The sequence below is a fragment of the Myodes glareolus genome, chromosome 25, assembly GCF_982192425.1.
Source record: "Myodes glareolus chromosome 25, mMyoGla1.1, whole genome shotgun sequence".
Taxonomy (NCBI): Eukaryota; Metazoa; Chordata; class Mammalia; order Rodentia; family Cricetidae; genus Myodes; species Myodes glareolus.
In genome coordinates, this window is record NC_142050.1 from 40970833 (window position 1) to 40988210 (window position 17378).

Sequence of the window (17378 nt, forward strand, 5' to 3'; positions counted from 1 at the left end):
ATGAGAGGCAACCAGACATGGATCACAGAGGTTACTCTCCTTGGATTCCAAGCTGATCTTGCTGTAGAGTGTTTTCTTTTTGGGCTTTTCTTTCTCTTTTATTTCTTTACTCTTCTTGGGAATGGGGTCATCCTTGGAATAATATGCCTGGACCACAGACTGCACACACCTATGTACTTCTTCCTCTCACATCTGGCCATTGTAGACATGTCTTATGCTTCCAACAATGTCCCCAAGATGCTGGCAAACCTTGTGTCTAAAAAAAGAACCATCTCCTTCATTCTGTGCATAATGCAGACATTCTTGTATTTGGCTTTCGCTCACATAGAGTGTCTGATTTTGGTGGTGATGTCCTATGACAGGTTTGTGGCCATCTGCCACCCCTTACACTACACTGTCATCATGAACTGGAGAGTGTGTACCATCCTGGCTGCTGCTTCCTGGATATTAAGCTTCCTCCTGGCTCTGGTCCATTTAGTCCTCATTCTGAGACTGCCCTTCTGTGGACCCCATGAAATCAATCACTTCTTCTGTGAAATCCTGTCTGTCCTCAAGCTGGCCTGTGCTGACACAACGCTCAATCAAATTGTCATCTTTGCAGCCTGTGTATTCATCTTAGTGGGACCCTTATGCTTGGTGCTGGTCTCCTACGCACGCATCCTGATGGCCATCCTGAGGATTCAGTCAGGGGAGGGTCGCAGAAAGGCCTTCTCCACCTGCTCCTCCCACCTCTGTGTGGTCGGGCTCTTCTTTGGCAGCGCCATCATCATGTACATGGCCCCCAAGTCTCAGAACCCGGAGACACAGCAGAAGATCCTTTCCCTGTTTTACAGCCTCTTCAACCCCATGCTGAACCCCCTGATCTACAGCCTGAGGAACGCTGAGGTCAAGGGTGCCCTGAGACGGGCACTGTGGAAGGAGAGACCAGCATGAGAGACATAGAGAACAACCTAGAGAGATGATTTTGCTTTCTGTCAGACACAGTAGTTGGCATCCCTTTGCCTTTTCGGTTATAAACACTCCCTTAAAACAGAACATTATAGACTCACAGACATAGATCAAAGATACAATACTTTGAGAAAAAACCATACGTCTACCTATAGTCTTAAGTCCCTGGCTTCTGTAGTTTGGGATAATAGGCCTATACCTCTTAGACTGAGGAGACAGAGGTCACTGGATGCATACTACAGGTCTTAAGCACTCAGAGGTTAAGAATGTGACATTGGAAGAGTCTCCCCATCCCTATGCACAATGCTTATCAGAATAGATCCCGTTGATTAATAACAAAAGTACCTATCAGTCCAGATGGAAGAGCGAATGCCACTTAAAGTGAACTCCTTAAAATAACAGCAAAGTTAAAAATCACACGTCTGTGTAAAATTAACAAAGCCGATAACAGTCAGTTGTAAAATAAAGACTACATGTACTTGACAAACATGTAAAGTTCTAATTCTTACCATTAGCCAATAAGAAGGTAGACGTTAAAGATAAAGATAAGATATTACTGAAATGAGTAAAATTACAAGTAATCACTGGAATTTGGGTACATACAATATCAATCATTGGTGAATAGTCAAAATTTGCAGTTTTAATACAGCATAGTCGTCAGATTGAGCTAATAAACACATGGCACATGTTCCTTAGACTAATTGCTAGTCACTTTTTCTTTGAAAAGAAGGAAATAAGAACTTACAACCTGAAGGGGCAGCTTTTCTATCAGCGAGTAGCCACTTGACCATAAATGCCTGTGATTTCACTGATATATTCTGAAACTCAAGCAGATCTTCATGTTCTCAGTTATAAAATTTAACCTGAAAGCAAAGGCATAAAAGCTTCAAAGTCATACCAGTTATTTCATGGCAAACTGACCATCACTGCTGCCCAACTGCACTTCTTATATTTAGGTTAAGATAGTCTTAATAAATCCATATTCTGAAAGTTGCTCTCATGCTAACCTTGATTACAAGCTATATAATTCTTGGCTTTCATCAGTTTTGTAAGTCATAATAATTTTTCATGAAGAAAAACAATGAGGGAAAATAGGTAGGAGGAACACCCAGAATAAAGTGGATTCTTATGGTAAGGAAATTGTGGAAACTGTTTAGACTGGGGGTTCTAAATGTAAGGGTTATTATGACACTCAGATCTTCAATTATCTTCCTTTCAATGTTTTAAATCTATCTGTTTTTTTTATTCATGCGTGTTTGTGGGTTCATGTGTGTACGTGAGGAGGGGGGAGTAGCTACAGAGACAAAGACAGACGATCAGATGGGGCGACGGATGGAAGGAGAGAGTTACTTTTTTTTATATGATTAATGCCCAGAGGGAAAACAATGTAAGCAATTAAGGGAGTATTTTGACCTACACTAGGTAGATATATTCATTATGGCAGAGAAGGTCTGCAAGGAAGGACTTTGGCAGAGACAAGAGTCTGGTTACGTTGCATCCTCACTTGAAATAGGAAGTGTGACAGGCTATAATGCCTCAAGATCCACCTCCATGACCAATTTTCTCCAGTCAGCCTCCACCTCACAGATGTTCCTCAACCTACTCAAACAGTGCCATCAAGAGGGCATCAAGCATTCAAGCATGTAAACCTGTGGAGGACATTCATATTTATATCACAATAGTATGCAAATGGTATTTTCCTTCTTAGGGTTCCTCTGCCAATGTTCAAATCAATGTGCCAATTTCTAGACTTTGTACAACAGCACACAGATTTCCTCTCAGTATTTACTATTTTGTGAAGCAAAGACTTCCATCATTAATAGTACTATATCATTTAATTTTAAATATCTTTATGTTATCTCCTTAAAAAGCAGGATGTTTCTAGCTACATCTGTCTTGTTCAAAAATGCATTTAAAAAGAAATATAAGGACTGCAAGTACATCTCAGTTAAAAATGTGCCTCATATGGATTCCTCATTCTAATCACATTGGTCTTCATGTATATGTTTAGCTCTTCAACAGCCCTGCATACTGAGCCTGACTCTGAAATGCTTCATGATGGAAGCAGACCATATGTCGATCAACCCCTTTTCTAAAGGACTGACTTCATTTGCTGTATATCATGAAGAACTTCAAGTAAAGTGGTGACAAAAAAAAATCGTAGAGGTGATTATAAGAAGAAAGTTAAGAAGAGATTGGCACATTAATTGGGAATGCAGGTGGAGCTTTAGGTTGCCTAGTTTGGAAGAACAAACTAGAGATAAACAGCCTGGATGTGAAGCCCTCAGATGAAAGAATCCCTAACTGACTTTAGGATTGTTTTTTCAAAGGAGCCCAGTTTGACTGGTTCATGACATAGAACACTGCTTGAAGCCAAATGCCAATCAGCACATAGCTAATGGAGTTGACTGATTAGATGTGGTCAAGAGAGTAAGCTTACAGGGATCCCTGTCCCAGCGTTTTATCCAGAATGACACCAGGTGCAGTCAAGGCTGTGTGCTTTGAAGAACAATGTCCTTTGAGGCAATGACTGAATTAGGAGGAGAGGGGACTATAGTTCACAGAAACGATCCTGTGACTAAGCAAATGTAAAAGTCCCCAAATAAAGATCAATAACACAAAGTCTTAGATTAGTGGCAGGGAGATCATTACCTATTGTGTGTTCTTCCCCCAATTATCTGTCAAATTCTCTGATTGATGGTGTCCCTTGACTCACAGAAGCTTTTCAACTTCATGGGGTCCTATTTACTAATTGTTGTTTTTAGTGCCTGTGCTATCTGTGTTCTGTTTGGGAAGTTGTCTCCTGTGCCAATGAGTTCAAGGTTATTCCCTACTTTCTTTCTATTAGTTCCAGTGTATCTGATTTAATGTCAATGTCTTTGATCCACCTGGACTTGAGTTTTATGCAGGGTGACAGATATTAATATATTTGCATTCTTCTGTATTCTAGCATTCCATTATACCAGCACCACTTGTTAAAGAAATTTTTGTTTCTCCATTTTGCATTTCTGGCCTCTTTACCAAAAATCAGGAGCCCATAGGTGTGTGAATTTGCTCTGGGTCTTCAGTTTGATTCTATTGATCAACCTGTCTATTTTTATGTTATAATATGTGTTTTTAAAATTACTCTAGCTCTGCAGTAGACCTTGTAATCAGACTTGGCGATACCTCCAGAAGTTCTTTTATTATACAGAATTGTTTTAGCTCTTCTGGATTTTTGTTTCTCCATATGAAATTGACTATTGTCCTTTACCAACTTCACTTCAGGCTAGCACAGATTGACGTTCTTTTCTGTGATGTCAACCAAGATCGCAGACACACCTGAGTTAAGCTCTTTAGGAGAGAATGCCTTGGAGTACTTGTTGTCCAAATGCTTCCAGGATTTGGACAGCATGGTGGCTGAACCTAGCATGCCTCCCAAATGTGGGAATCTGAGTTTAAATTGGTAAAATAATATGGTAAATAAAACAAATTAATAAACAATACATTGCTGCTTACTGAAATACTTTAATCATGTGGTATGATAATAAAACACATGAGACATTGCTCATTGAATAGGAGCATACTAATGAACCTCTAACTGGGATTCTTATTTTGCAGAGTACACGCATTACAAATACAGTCATTTAGGGAGAAATTCCATGGAATTTGGGCCATACTAACTGACATACCATTCTCAGCTGAATTCAGCTATGTCTCACCTTGATGATGAGATGATCAATGCTCAGAAAGGTCCTTGTTTATAAATAGACAAAAATATTTCATCCCTGTTATAGAACACCATCAAATGCTGTACTGTATATACATATTGTCCTTGTTGAGTTGAACAATATGATAAAGAGAAGGTATCATCTGGTGGCCATGAATTCCCCAGGAAAAGCTTTACCTTAAGACCAAGTTACAGGGGATCCCAATGCACACTCAGACTCAACTGTGTCTTGGCAGGATGCCACTTATTAAACTCTAATACAAAGGAACCCAATATTTGCTGGAAACTTATCTACATCCCAACTGTACTTGAGCCATTAGTTTGTAATGACAGTAAGAAACTGATTGTCCCTCTAGAGAAATACAAGGATGCTGGGGAAACAGGTACCTACTGAGGCATCATGAGACAAGCTGAATTTACTTTTAATGAAGAGAGAGACTCAAAGGGAAAAATTGTCAATTAAAATTAGCAAATTATAATAATTGTCTCCTGGATGGAGAGAATGGGACTTAGCCCAAAAATATGAGGACCCTTTAGTGAAATATGCCATGCAACTCAAGAAATAGATTTATTCATTGATGAGGCTTGAGGAGGAGGGTCTTGTATTCTGATCCAACAGTTTCTTGGCTACCTTGATACACATAGAAGCCAACATTACCGCAGGAAATTTGTTAATCCTGTTCACATAAGCAAAATGGAAACACTTGGGAGACTTTGCAGTTGATTGAAGTTTTCTAGGCCCTGCTTATTTTCATTGAGGAACTGTGATGCCTATATCCTAAGAATGTGTTAGAATAAGACATAACTTACAATGAAGCTAGGAACCCATTCTGAATTATACCACACCCCCACCACAGGACAAATGTGGTCCCTGAAAACAATGGAAGCCAGTTACCATTCTCTAAATGGAGACAGAGTGACCAACTTTAGTCCCAACCTATGTAGAATGCAGATAAAAACATGCTATTCCAAAACATAATGATTTCTGTACTTAATAGCAACCTACTTAAGCCCAGTCATATTTACTGGAAAACCAAAGCTGCTATTTCTTTAATTACACTAACTAATAATAAGAAAGGATTGTGTGCTGGCCATACTATAATATGGTGTGATCTTGGTATTATTCGCAATGTTTAGCCACACTGTGTCTATAAGATATGTAAGAATATTAAAAGTTAGAATTAAATTTACTGTGAATTTTAGTGGAATTTTTGGAGAACATAACAACAACAACAACAACAAGAAATGTCTAATTTGTACACGAACAAAAACATAGAAATTTAAATAGTTATCTTCCTAGTTTAAGTTTTAAGTCATTATTATAATATTATTACTGCTTTCATAACATCAACACATCAATAGTCGCACTAAGGGGATACCGGGGTAAGGAGCTTGGCAAATCAGTGGCTCTTACTGAGCAGAGATTCTCCTGTAATAAGCAACTGAGCCTTGTAACTGCTGGATGCTTTCATTATCAGGTGGAAGAGGAAGAAGTCAGAGAGACCTGACGTATGTGGCAACCTCAGTAAACCATTGCTTGCTTTGCACATGGAGAGGCATAACACTTGAACCTTGAAGGTACCCTGCACGCTCATATTTTGAACAGTCAGTCCTCAGCTTAGAGTGCTTTTATGACTGCTGTGGAACCTGCAGGAGGTGGGCCTGTCTGGCAGAGTTAGCTCTGGGTGGGGGAGGTTGTGGAAGTGACCACCACTATTGGTTCTAGCCTAGTTCTTTCTGCTTCCTCTGCCACACACTCACAAACTCAGTCATGCCTTCCCTGTCATAATAGACTGTGTTCTCTCAAATCATGGGTCAAAATGAACCTTTTGCCTCTTAAGTTGCTCTTGTCAGGCATGTGGTCATAGCAATGCAAAAGTAACTAACCTAAGTGGAGTAATATGGATGGAGAGGGTGGATCCAAGTTGCTCAGATCCGTCTCAGACAGACATCGACCCTATAATCACAAGGCTTACAGTTTCCCCGGCAATCATTGAGACTGGAGGACCGCTACTCTCCAGTGACTACATAGACCTAATGAAATCCTGAGTTAATCTTGAAGGCCTGAGCATAGTATCCATCTGGCTGATACAAAAGCGTGTGACCAATGAAACTGTGAAATAAACAGAGGTTTTATGCTGTCAGTTTCTTAAAACAACAACAAACATGAATACACGTTATTGTTTTGTTTTGTTTTTGAGATGGGATTTCATGCGCTCCTGTATGGCCTCAAGGTCTCTGTAGTAGCTGAAGATAACTTTGAACCTCTGATTCTCCTGCCTCTACCTACTGAGTGCTGTGATTACAGGCTTGTGCCACCACTGTAGATTGTATTTGGTGCAGGAATTCAACTCAGAGCTCTATGCATGATAGGCAAGCATTCTGCCAACTGGGAAATCCCCCTAACCTTGTTTCTGAAAATAATCGAAGATCAAATGTTTCTAACTCTAATCTTTACTAAAATGGTGATTTATCATTGACTGAAATTATTTTGCAATGCTTTGGTCTCAGAAAATCTTTATACTCTTTAAAGCTACTGAAGACCTAATGGTATTTTTAGGTAGGTATAGGTATAATAGAAATTAAAACAGAATATATTGAAAATTGCTTTTAATTAATCTTTATTAACTCATGCCATAAGCACTTATTGAGTATCTGTTTTGGACCCCATAAGCTGTGAGAAGTGTTGCAGGCTGAATACAGAACACAGAAAGGGTCTTTGATTTTGAAAGACTCCCCTAATAAGTTAGTATGAATACTGTCATTTATAAAAATTGTGTTTTATTGCAAGCTGAAAATTGCAATACTTCACAATTTTGTAAATTTTAGTACTTGGCTTAATAGTTGAAAGCTTCACTTCATATCTTTTGCCTCCTGTGTGTTGTAACAGCCACATATAGATAACATGCAGAGAAATTCAGTGGGTATGCATAAGAGAATGAAAAAGGAAAACACCAAATTTGTCCAAATATCATTGTGGAAATGGTTCTGATTGTGATATTCTTTTGAAAGCATCTCAGTCATTCTCAGAATCTTTGAACCACACTGAGAAAACAGCTCTCAATGTCATGTTCATACTATGAACTGAGAAGAATGAGACTAAGGTACTGAGACCTCATAAAGAGCCTGGTACATTGTCTGAAGTACAATGGGAATTCAATGCTGCTGCTTATGGCTGCAGGCATTAATCTTTCACATCCACAGTAAATGGAGAAACACTTGGCATTGGGAGAGTTCTATTATCTGGGGAAGAACAGATTGTAGTGATGCTTGGAGCCATAAAGCCATAACTGCAAAAGATTGGATACTGTGTTTTGTTTTGCCTCAGTTTCATTACTCTCTAGAGATGTGAAGCCTGTGCAAATGTAACTGACCTGCCCATTGCCTAAAAGTTCGCCTTTAAGATTGGCATGTACAGTATTTTTTGTCTTCTAATCAGAAAATGCTGGCCTATCCACTTCTCAGGGAGAAGGTACATTGTTGTGATGTTGTATGGTACCTTCGGGAATTTGAACTCTCACTAGAGACTCCGGAGTGTTTTGTCCTCTGGTTCTAAAATAAGAACTACGCTCCTGGGGTTCTTTGGAGACATTTCAGCAAGTCCTTTAATCCTCCCATTACTGATTTCCTCTCACGAAGGCTGTCAGGAGGAGTAGGAGTCTGCAAATGTTTTAGAGGTATGACTTTCTTCTCTGTGGGGTTTACTCTAACTCAAAGTATCTTCCTCAGAGAAAATCCAAGACTAATTAATATCTCTTCATACTAAAGATTCATTTGAACCTGAAGGTGGCTTTGGGTATGGGTAGTCGAAACAGAACAGTGCGACAGTAGAAATCACCATAGCAGTGTCAAAAGGATGTCAATCCTCGGTGATCTTCCACCCAGGCTCAGAACACACGGCAAGCAGTTAGAAAAGACAGCAGTGCCGTCTTCCTGTCATGGCTCCTCTTCACGCTGTGCAGTAGACACATAACTCCCAAAACTCTCCGATATCCCTCTGCCATCTTCATCCACGGTGCTGTGACAGTGGCAGCCAAAATGTCACTGAATTAAAAGCAAGGAGGCTTGAGACCCCAGGCACTGAAACGGCCAAACTAAGGAGAATTTTATTTTAACTGCTTAAATAAAGATACTAATATCCAGGATATCTATTTCAAAAGAAATTGAATACCTGTTTGAGTGATTTGCTTTCGGAAGCAGTTTGATAAGTGAAAGTGTCAGATAATTATTTAATGTTTAAATATTTAATTTTGTCACACTAAGGTATAAGTATTAGACATAAAGTACTTTTTAAAAGCGTTCTCTGGTTGATAAGGAAAGTGCAAGAGAGACAGAGCCAGAGAAGATGAAGACAGAGCCACGCAGAGAGAAAATGAACCATCAGCCAACTCTACAGAAAAAGAAATCAAACTCCAAGCTAGGTAAACGCTCTTGGTGTCAGAACTGTCTAGTGCAGCGTTTCTTAAACTTCTTAATGCTGTGACTGTTTAATACAGTTCCTCATGTTGTGGTGAGCCCCAAGAAAAGATTATTTTTATTGCTACTTCATAACTATCACTTTGCTACTGTTATGAATCTTAATGTAAATATCTTTGTTTTCCAATGGTCGTTCAGCGGTTGAGAACTGCAGGTTAAAAACCATTGTTTTGGGAGGAAAACAACTCAAACCAACCATGAAAACCTTTTGTTCTGATAACTGCTGTGGTTTTATTGAATCTATTGCAAATATAAAAATTTAGGCACCAATTCTGTTGTATTTTCTTCTCTATACCCATCATGGAATTTTCTTTCAATATTTTAATTTAACTTAATTTTTATACCATCTTCTTTTTTATTGCTTAATAGCAAGCTGAAAACGATAACCAATATATGAAGACTTATTAATCCAGGCATAAAACTATAAAGACTGAAGAATCAAAGAACTGAAAAACCAAAACACCAAGGTTCCTATGGATAGCAATAGGTTGAATTACTTTCAACAGTATTGTTTTTCTTTATGCGAAGAAGTTAAAAGTAAGTCTTTAATTAAAAGCAAATTCAATGCAGATGTCACTATTCACTGCTTAGCATAATACAGGGATATTAATTGATTGTACCAAAAATAGTTTCACACACTTCTCTATAGCCTTCCTCAATAAATTCGATATAGTTGTAGAAATTAAAGAATCCATTATTTCATCTCTCTACCTCATTAATGTTGTGTTTCTCAAAGTAATTCATGTGACTGATCCCTTTCCTGGGCTCAGAGATTGGAAAAGTTTGCAAGTCTATAATACATATGTGCATCCAAGTCTCCCTATCACATAACTGTGAAGCCCTTCCTCCAAAACTCTTCCTGTAAAATCATCTTCTCAACACCAGTTCAAAGCAGATAAAAGACATTACTTAACCTCTAAAAAGTTCATATATTTTAAAGTACCAGAAATCACATGTGCAAAGATGCTCTACTAAAATAAGACATGAATATAGCCTTTGGAATTCATCATTCTATCCAGGGCAGATATCAGTATATTTAAATATGATTCTTAATTGACACACGCAATATAATACACTTCACTGACATATGTAATACATTGTATAAGAGATTTAATTCATAACAGGAAATGCATTGTCCGCTTTACAATAACCTTGCCGAAAGCCATGTATGATAAAGATGCAATTATATCCATTCCAGAGTTTTAAATGTTAAAAGTTATTTTAGAAATGATTATCTCAAAATATTATTAATTCATTGTTCCCATATTGGTCCAGACTCTCTTTTCCATTTAATGTGAGTGAGGAATCACATTGTAACAAATATCATTGTTCCTTGAAGTAGACTTTTTCTAAAGTCAGAAACTGGAATGGAAAAGAACTAGGAACTAGATTAGATATGGCATATATATATATATATATATATATATATGTGTGTGTGTGTGTGTGTGTGTGTGTGTGTGTGTGTGTGTGTGTGTTGTTTTTACTAATAAAGGTAGAAGGAAGGAAATGTAAAAAGTGATATTGAGATGGTTCTTTCACGTGTAATCACATGGAACCTGGAGAGGAAGAAGCACAAAAGTCACATCAGCATGTCGCTTTCCTTGACTTAGCAGGTGAGTTGCAGGTAGAACAAGTGAATATTTATTCTGGTAATCAATGGCTACCCATCACAAACCAAGTTGCAGTTAAGCTTTGTAAACAATGGTGGTGCACAGCCTTCAATCCCAACACTGGGGGGGCAGAGACAGGCAAATCTCGGTGAGTTCAAATCTTTATCTTAGCATCTCTATCAGGCCAAGTAAGAATGACCCTAAGGAGGTTGATCTTAGGCAGATTTTATTGAAGTATAAAGAACTACTGTCTCTGGGATTCACTATAAAAATGAGACAATAATCTATCATTACAGGACAATGACTGCTAGATTAAACGCCCTCCAGGCTGGCTTCTTATTGTGATAATCTTAATGTGCCTAGATATTTTGCTGTCCTGACTTATCATGATTTGAAATAGATGCTTTCATGTGTAGATAAAGACTCAATAACTGATTGAGCACTTAAAATCCTCTGAATATGCAATAGAATTTTGTGAAAGGAGACAGCCCCATTATTGTGTGTGTGTGTGTGTGTGTGTGTGTGTGTGTGTGAACTGTTAATTACTGAAGCACTAAATTGCACACAATCTGGTGGAGAGATGATATATGAAATCAGTAATAATCTTTAAAGAATAGCAGCTTCTGGTCTATGTGTGTTACAGACATATATTTTAGCATGGGAAATGGTTCACTATATATTTACAAATGGTAGAAATAATTGAGCAAAGATGTGTCATGATTTAAATATAAATAGACAGTAGGAAGTAAGAATCATCAACAGTGATCCCTTTTGTTTGTGAAATTACTCTGTAGATCTAAATAGTTTATGTGATGTTGAGGTTCAAACTCTTGGTTTCACGAAGCAAGGCAAGCACTTAACCAAGTGACCTACATCTCCAGCCTAATAATGACCTGAATTTTCAGGGAAGCAAACTCTAATAAAACCAGAATTGAATCAGCAGAAGAGTAACCTGCTCTCTGAAGAAAAAGTTGAATTTTTGGCTTTGTTTTTTTAAAAGTAGTGTCAGTATGTAGACTAAGAAACAATCCTCTCTGCTCAGCCCCTTGAGTGCTGAAATTAACAGGTATGTAACATAACTCCATGGCTGCCCAGCTAATACATCTGCAAATCTCTATGGCCAAATAGAGTAACATTCTTCAATTTTAGGAATTACAACGTAGGATGACTTTGAGGGTTCGTTGTTCAGATTCCCACAAATTGAAATAAATACAAGTACTAACAATATCGTATGTAATGAGGCACTGCAAATGAAGGGTGGTAAAATCGTCTGTCAACTGGTGATAGACTAACTGCATAGCTAGTCTTTTATTGTTGTTGTTGCTACTGTAACATGCCCTCAGACCTTAGCACACCTGATACCACAATAGAAGTACCCTTTAGTCCTTGGAAACCACCAGAGCATGGCATTGCAGCGTGGGGTTGGAATTTCCACTGTGAGTTCAAGGCTAGCCTGGCCTGTCTCAAAAATAAAGAAAACCAAACAAACAAAAACAAAAACAAAAAAAGAACCCACAATAGTCTTTTGTTGTGGCTTTATTCCGGCAGCATGTAAAGGTTAGAGGACAAAAGCAGATAGGAAACAGATTTTGTTGCAAATCCGAGGAAAAAGGAGAGCATGGTCTCTCAGACCAAAATTGCTCCATAAATATTCAAATTCCCAGTAGAATTTGGGCAGAGATATCAGTATTAGTCACTTTAGTTTTTTGTTGAGAGACAAGTTTTGCCACGTAGTCAAGGCTAGACTCAAACTCAACACCATACTTCTACCTCTCAAGCACTAAGATTGTAGATGTGTATCACCATGCCTACCTACTTAGGTATTTCATGGGTCTACATGGCTAGGAATATGGATCACTGAGCCTCAAACTTTGCTATAAAGGACAATTTAAAAAAGCTACCCTCCATCAACATATAGTGCAGTGAGGATACTTTTTGCAGAAAATAATCTGAATCAAAACATTGGAAACCTACATAGTATATTTTCAACTTGAAGGACATCCTACTATTTAGATTTTATTCTTCAGAATGTCAGTATTTGGAAAAACACATAGAGACCAAAGATTCTATGAAGAGGCTATATTAAATATAATGTGAAAGCTGAGATTAGGTCCTGTGTGAGTAGAGATATTAGGGGACACAAACATGTAAGCATCTTGATTTTTATAATTATAGTGGGGCGGTAACTTCAAATGGTTCAAAACATTAAGTGTACAGAGACAAAGAGTATAAGATAAGAAAGACATCGATGTATACAGAGTCTGAGTGAAGGAACAAAAGGGCTCTTTGCATAATCCTGGATATATACTTACTGTTTGAGTTTTACTTCATATTAAAGGTTCAGAGACACAGATGGCTGTCAGGAAGTGAAATAAGAGGAAACACTGAACTGTGTCCTGCATGTTTTCTGAGATAAATAAATCCAGTTTTCATTGATTATTCAGCTCTGGCCTTACAACCGCATGTCACTGCAACCCTGGCTGTCATAAAGGAATGGGAGGCAACCAGACCTGGGTCAACGACTTCATCCTAGTGGGACTCCAGCTCAGCACAGAGATGGAGACATTCTTCTTCTGGATCTTCTCCCTGCTCTACATGTTCAGCCTACTAGCAAATGGCATAATCTTGGCGCTCATCTACCTGAATCCCAGCCTGCATACCCCAATGTACTTTTTCCTTACACATCTGGCCATCCTTGACATCTCCTATGCTTCCAACAACGTCCCCAAGATGTTAGTCAACCTCATAACCCAAAATAAAAACATCTCCTTTGTTCCATGCATCACACAGACGTTCTTGTATTTGGCCTTTGCGGCCTCGGAGTGCTTGATATTGGCAGCAATGTCCTATGATCGGTTTGTAGCCATCTGCCACCCACTACACTACACTATCATCATGAGTTGGAAAGTCTGTGTAGCCCTGGCTGCCACTTCCTGGTCATGTGGATTTATCCTATCTGTGGCTCATACAATTCTCCTACTAAGGCTGCCCTTCTGTGGGCCCCGGGAGGTGAACCACCTCTTCTGTGAAATCCTGGCTGTTCTCAAGCTGGCCTGTGCTGACACCTCCATCAACCAAGTTGTCATCCTTGCTGCGTGTGTTTTTGTCTTAGTTGGGCCTCTTTGCTCAATGCTTGTCTCTTACACGCACATCCTCAGGACAATCCTAAAGATGCAGTCGAGGGAGGGCCGCAGGAAAGCCTTCTCCACCTGTTCCTCCCACCTTTGTGTGGTAGGGCTCTTCTTTGGGATAGCCATGTTGGTGTATATGGTCCCTGACTCTGAGCAACGAGAGGAGCAGGAGAAAATTTTGTCTCTGTTCCACAGTCTCTTTAACCCAATGCTGAATCCCCTCATCTACAGCCTGAGGAATGCCCAGGTGAAAGAAGCCTTCCACAGAGCCCTGCAGAAGAGATTTGTGTGAGATGCACATAGAATGTGAGTTGAGTAAGGCTGTGCTCCTAAACATGCAGGTAGCTGCAGCAAAATTCAGGGAATATTCTCAGCTAGAACTCTGATTCTATTTATTTATTTGCTTATTTGTTTATGTATTTATTTATTTGTGAGATAGAATATTATCTTGTGGCTCTGGCTGTCCTGGAACTCACTATGTTACCCAAGCTGGACTCCAACTTACAAAGGTTCACCTGCCTTTGCCTCCCAAATGCTAGGATTAAAGGTATGTGCTACCACACATGGCTAAAAGTTTGATTTAAAAAAAAAACTATAACTGATCAAATTCCAGCTCTGGGACAAAATAATAGAGAAAATTATACATTCATTATTTAACTCTATGGACTCAATTTCTGGATTGAATTCCAACGAACCTAAGTTCTGGATTAAATTCCAATTTTGAGCACCTTTCCCAAGTGGAACACTATTTCTCACTCACGTTTGCATCAATTATTTAAATTTTATCACCAATCATGTATTTTAAAGGAACGCTAATTCAATACCAGAGCAAGCAGAAGAAATTATAGATTAAAAGATATATATGTGTGTGTGTATAATATCAAAAACAGAGAACAATAAATAAAATTAATGATTGTTAATATATTTTTTCTATTAAAAATTTTGAAAAATTACCAAACTTAAGCTCAGTTGACTAGCAGGTCAGCAGAGGAGAGTGGTGGAGAGCTAGGGAGATGGACCTGCCTCTAAGAGCATTTGCCGCACAATCCTGAGAACCAGGGTTTAAACTCTCACCTCAGATGTAAGAAACTGGGTGTGGTTGCACACACTCTTGTACCCCAGAGCTGTAGGGGCCAGCAACAGGGAGTTTTCCAAAGTCTGATGGCTGACAGTGAAGCTCTTGTTTCAATAAGGGACCCCATCAAGAGAATTAATCAGAGAATGATAAAGCAGGACACCCGATGTCCACCTCTACAGTCACTACACACACTCACATACAAGCTTACACACACACATACACAAGGGGAAAATACTCAAATAATGAAAATTAGCACGGTAAAGGAACATCATCACCAATTTAGCAGATATTTAAAGAACTGTGGGAGAATTCTGTGAGCAACTATATTATAATTAGGATTTGTTTCTATAAATACCGAATCTACCATCTCACTAAAATGATCTAAGCAAATTCATAGTATATAAAAAATTAGTAAATTTAAAACTTACCAAAGATCGTTATGGACCACATTGCTATCTTAGTAAACTGCATCAGAGTTTAAAAGGAAGAATTAACATTATTTCTTCATAAAAAATTTTAAAAATAGTAACAAAGAGAACTTTCCCTTAGTCCTTCTATGAGTCCACAGGAAATACAAACTACAGACCATTCTCCTTCTGTATATAAGTGCATAGTCTCAATCAATACCACAACAAGAACTTGTAAACAGGCAGCACAAATACTATGACCAAGGGAGATTTATTTCAGCAGTATAGTAGCAGGAACATACAAAACTTAATCAAGGTATTATATCATGTTAACTAGAGAAAAATATAATCTCTCCTTACATTTATTTAAATCAATTTACAGACAAGTCCAACACTTTTTCATGAGAAAAACACATTCAACAATCTAGAAACACAAGATAACCCTTCTAATCAGAAAGGGATGCATGGCAACACCATAGCTACAATAATAATGAACTGTTAATGACCAGATGCTTCCCCTCAACTTAAAAGGAAAACAATTCAAGAGTATCATTTTTTATTTATTTTATTAATCACATGGAAAAAAGACAATTAAGTTATAACATGAAAACCAAACGATATTAAGATGCCATCCCACTACACTTAGAATCTCATTCATTGAAAATATCACTGGCGATAAATGCTGGCAAAGAAATAGACACAGGGAATCCGTGAACTCCGCTGATAGAAACATAAACCAGTCTGGGTACTGTGAAAGTTTCTCAAATCAAGCAGTCAGTGGGGAAGTTTCTCAGAATCTAACAATATAAATGCCCCATCTATTGCTCAGCACTCATTTGTACCAAACCATTCTTAGACACAAGGCTCAGGGAATATCTCAGAAGAGAGGCAGAAGGAATTTAAGAGCTGAAGAATGAAGTGGATACTGTAAAACACTGTCCACCAGACACAACATGGTTGTCACATACCTGAACACACAAAAGCTTTGTTGCCTTTTACAGGATCAAGTCACTTAGAAACCCCAGCATGATTTTATAAGCCTATGACAGAGTCAGAAAATCTTGAAAGGGATGTGAGCAGAGGAGTAACAATAGCTCCTATAATTTAAGAGGATCCCTCCAGATCCCTCACTGAGTGAAACCGAAGAGGCTCTTGCAAAAACACAGGAGGTGGAAGAAGAGAGCAGAGACAAGAGAAGGAATAATGGGGACTGGTAGAAGTAGTTAGATTCTGGGTCGTCTGAAAAGAAAACCCAGCACAATCTGCTGATGAGTTAGGGAGATGTAAATTAGCCTAGCTAAGATAGAATTTTTCCAAAGGTCTACCATAAGTGTGTTCGTGTGGAAGACGCCAACATATCAGAGACAGTATCACATCGATATTTATTGTATCCCTGTTCCTGGTAGCTAAGTGATAGAACTAACCTAAGTCCTGAATAATAGAAAGACGAATAAGAAAAGAGTGTATATATAAACAGGGGATATTTTTCAAACATAAAGAAGAATCAAGTTAGTGCCATTGGTAAGAAAATAGATGCAACTGGAGATAATCATATTAAGTGAGCTTGGCCAGTCACAGAAAGACAAGCATCATGTGTTTTCTCTTCTTTGTGATCCTTAGGTTTTCTTTAGTCGTATAGAATCATGAATGTGTCTATAAAATGATATTAGAAGTGAGTAAAGGGAAAATAAATGAAGGGAAAAAGAAGACAAATGGAAAACAGGAAGAGGAGTAAAAATGGGGGAGAGAGGAAGAAGGAACAGGGCAGTGGAGGATATGCTTACCATACAAAGTATACCCATAAAATATATTAAATGAATAAATAAATTTTAAAAATTCAGCATGAAGAGGTAAGGAGATACCAAGGTGCCATCTTTGCCTGAGAAGATTTTGACACTTGACAACTGCTGAGGATATGAGTCATTTTTTGTTCATGCTCCCTAATGGTCACTGGCCCATGCACACAAGGACAACACTGCACTAAGAGGGTAAAAATAAATAAATAAAGCCATAAAGGTG

General features: G+C 38.4%; 2 protein-coding genes across 2 annotated transcripts; both read left to right on the forward strand.

Moving 5' to 3' along the window:
• On the forward strand, positions 1-933 carry LOC148117903 (olfactory receptor 2A14-like). The gene has a single exon (XM_087901645.1). The coding sequence runs from the start codon at positions 1-3 to the stop codon at positions 931-933; it is 933 nt and encodes a 310-aa protein (XP_087757771.1).
• A 12303-nt stretch (positions 934-13236) lies between these two features.
• On the forward strand, positions 13237-14166 carry LOC146889668 (olfactory receptor 2A2-like). Its single transcript, XM_085683577.2, has one exon. It carries the CDS (start codon positions 13237-13239, stop codon positions 14164-14166), a length of 930 nt encoding a protein of 309 aa, XP_085539703.2.
• Positions 14167-17378: the final 3212 nt, after the last annotated feature.

Excerpts from the sequence above, each read along its gene's own strand:
- LOC148117903 (XM_087901645.1), top strand. The coding sequence starts at position 1 with ATGAGAGGCAACCAGACATGGATCACAGAGGTTACTCTCCTTGGATTC.
- LOC146889668 (XM_085683577.2), top strand. The coding sequence starts at position 13,237 with ATGGGAGGCAACCAGACCTGGGTCAACGACTTCATCCTAGTGGGACTC.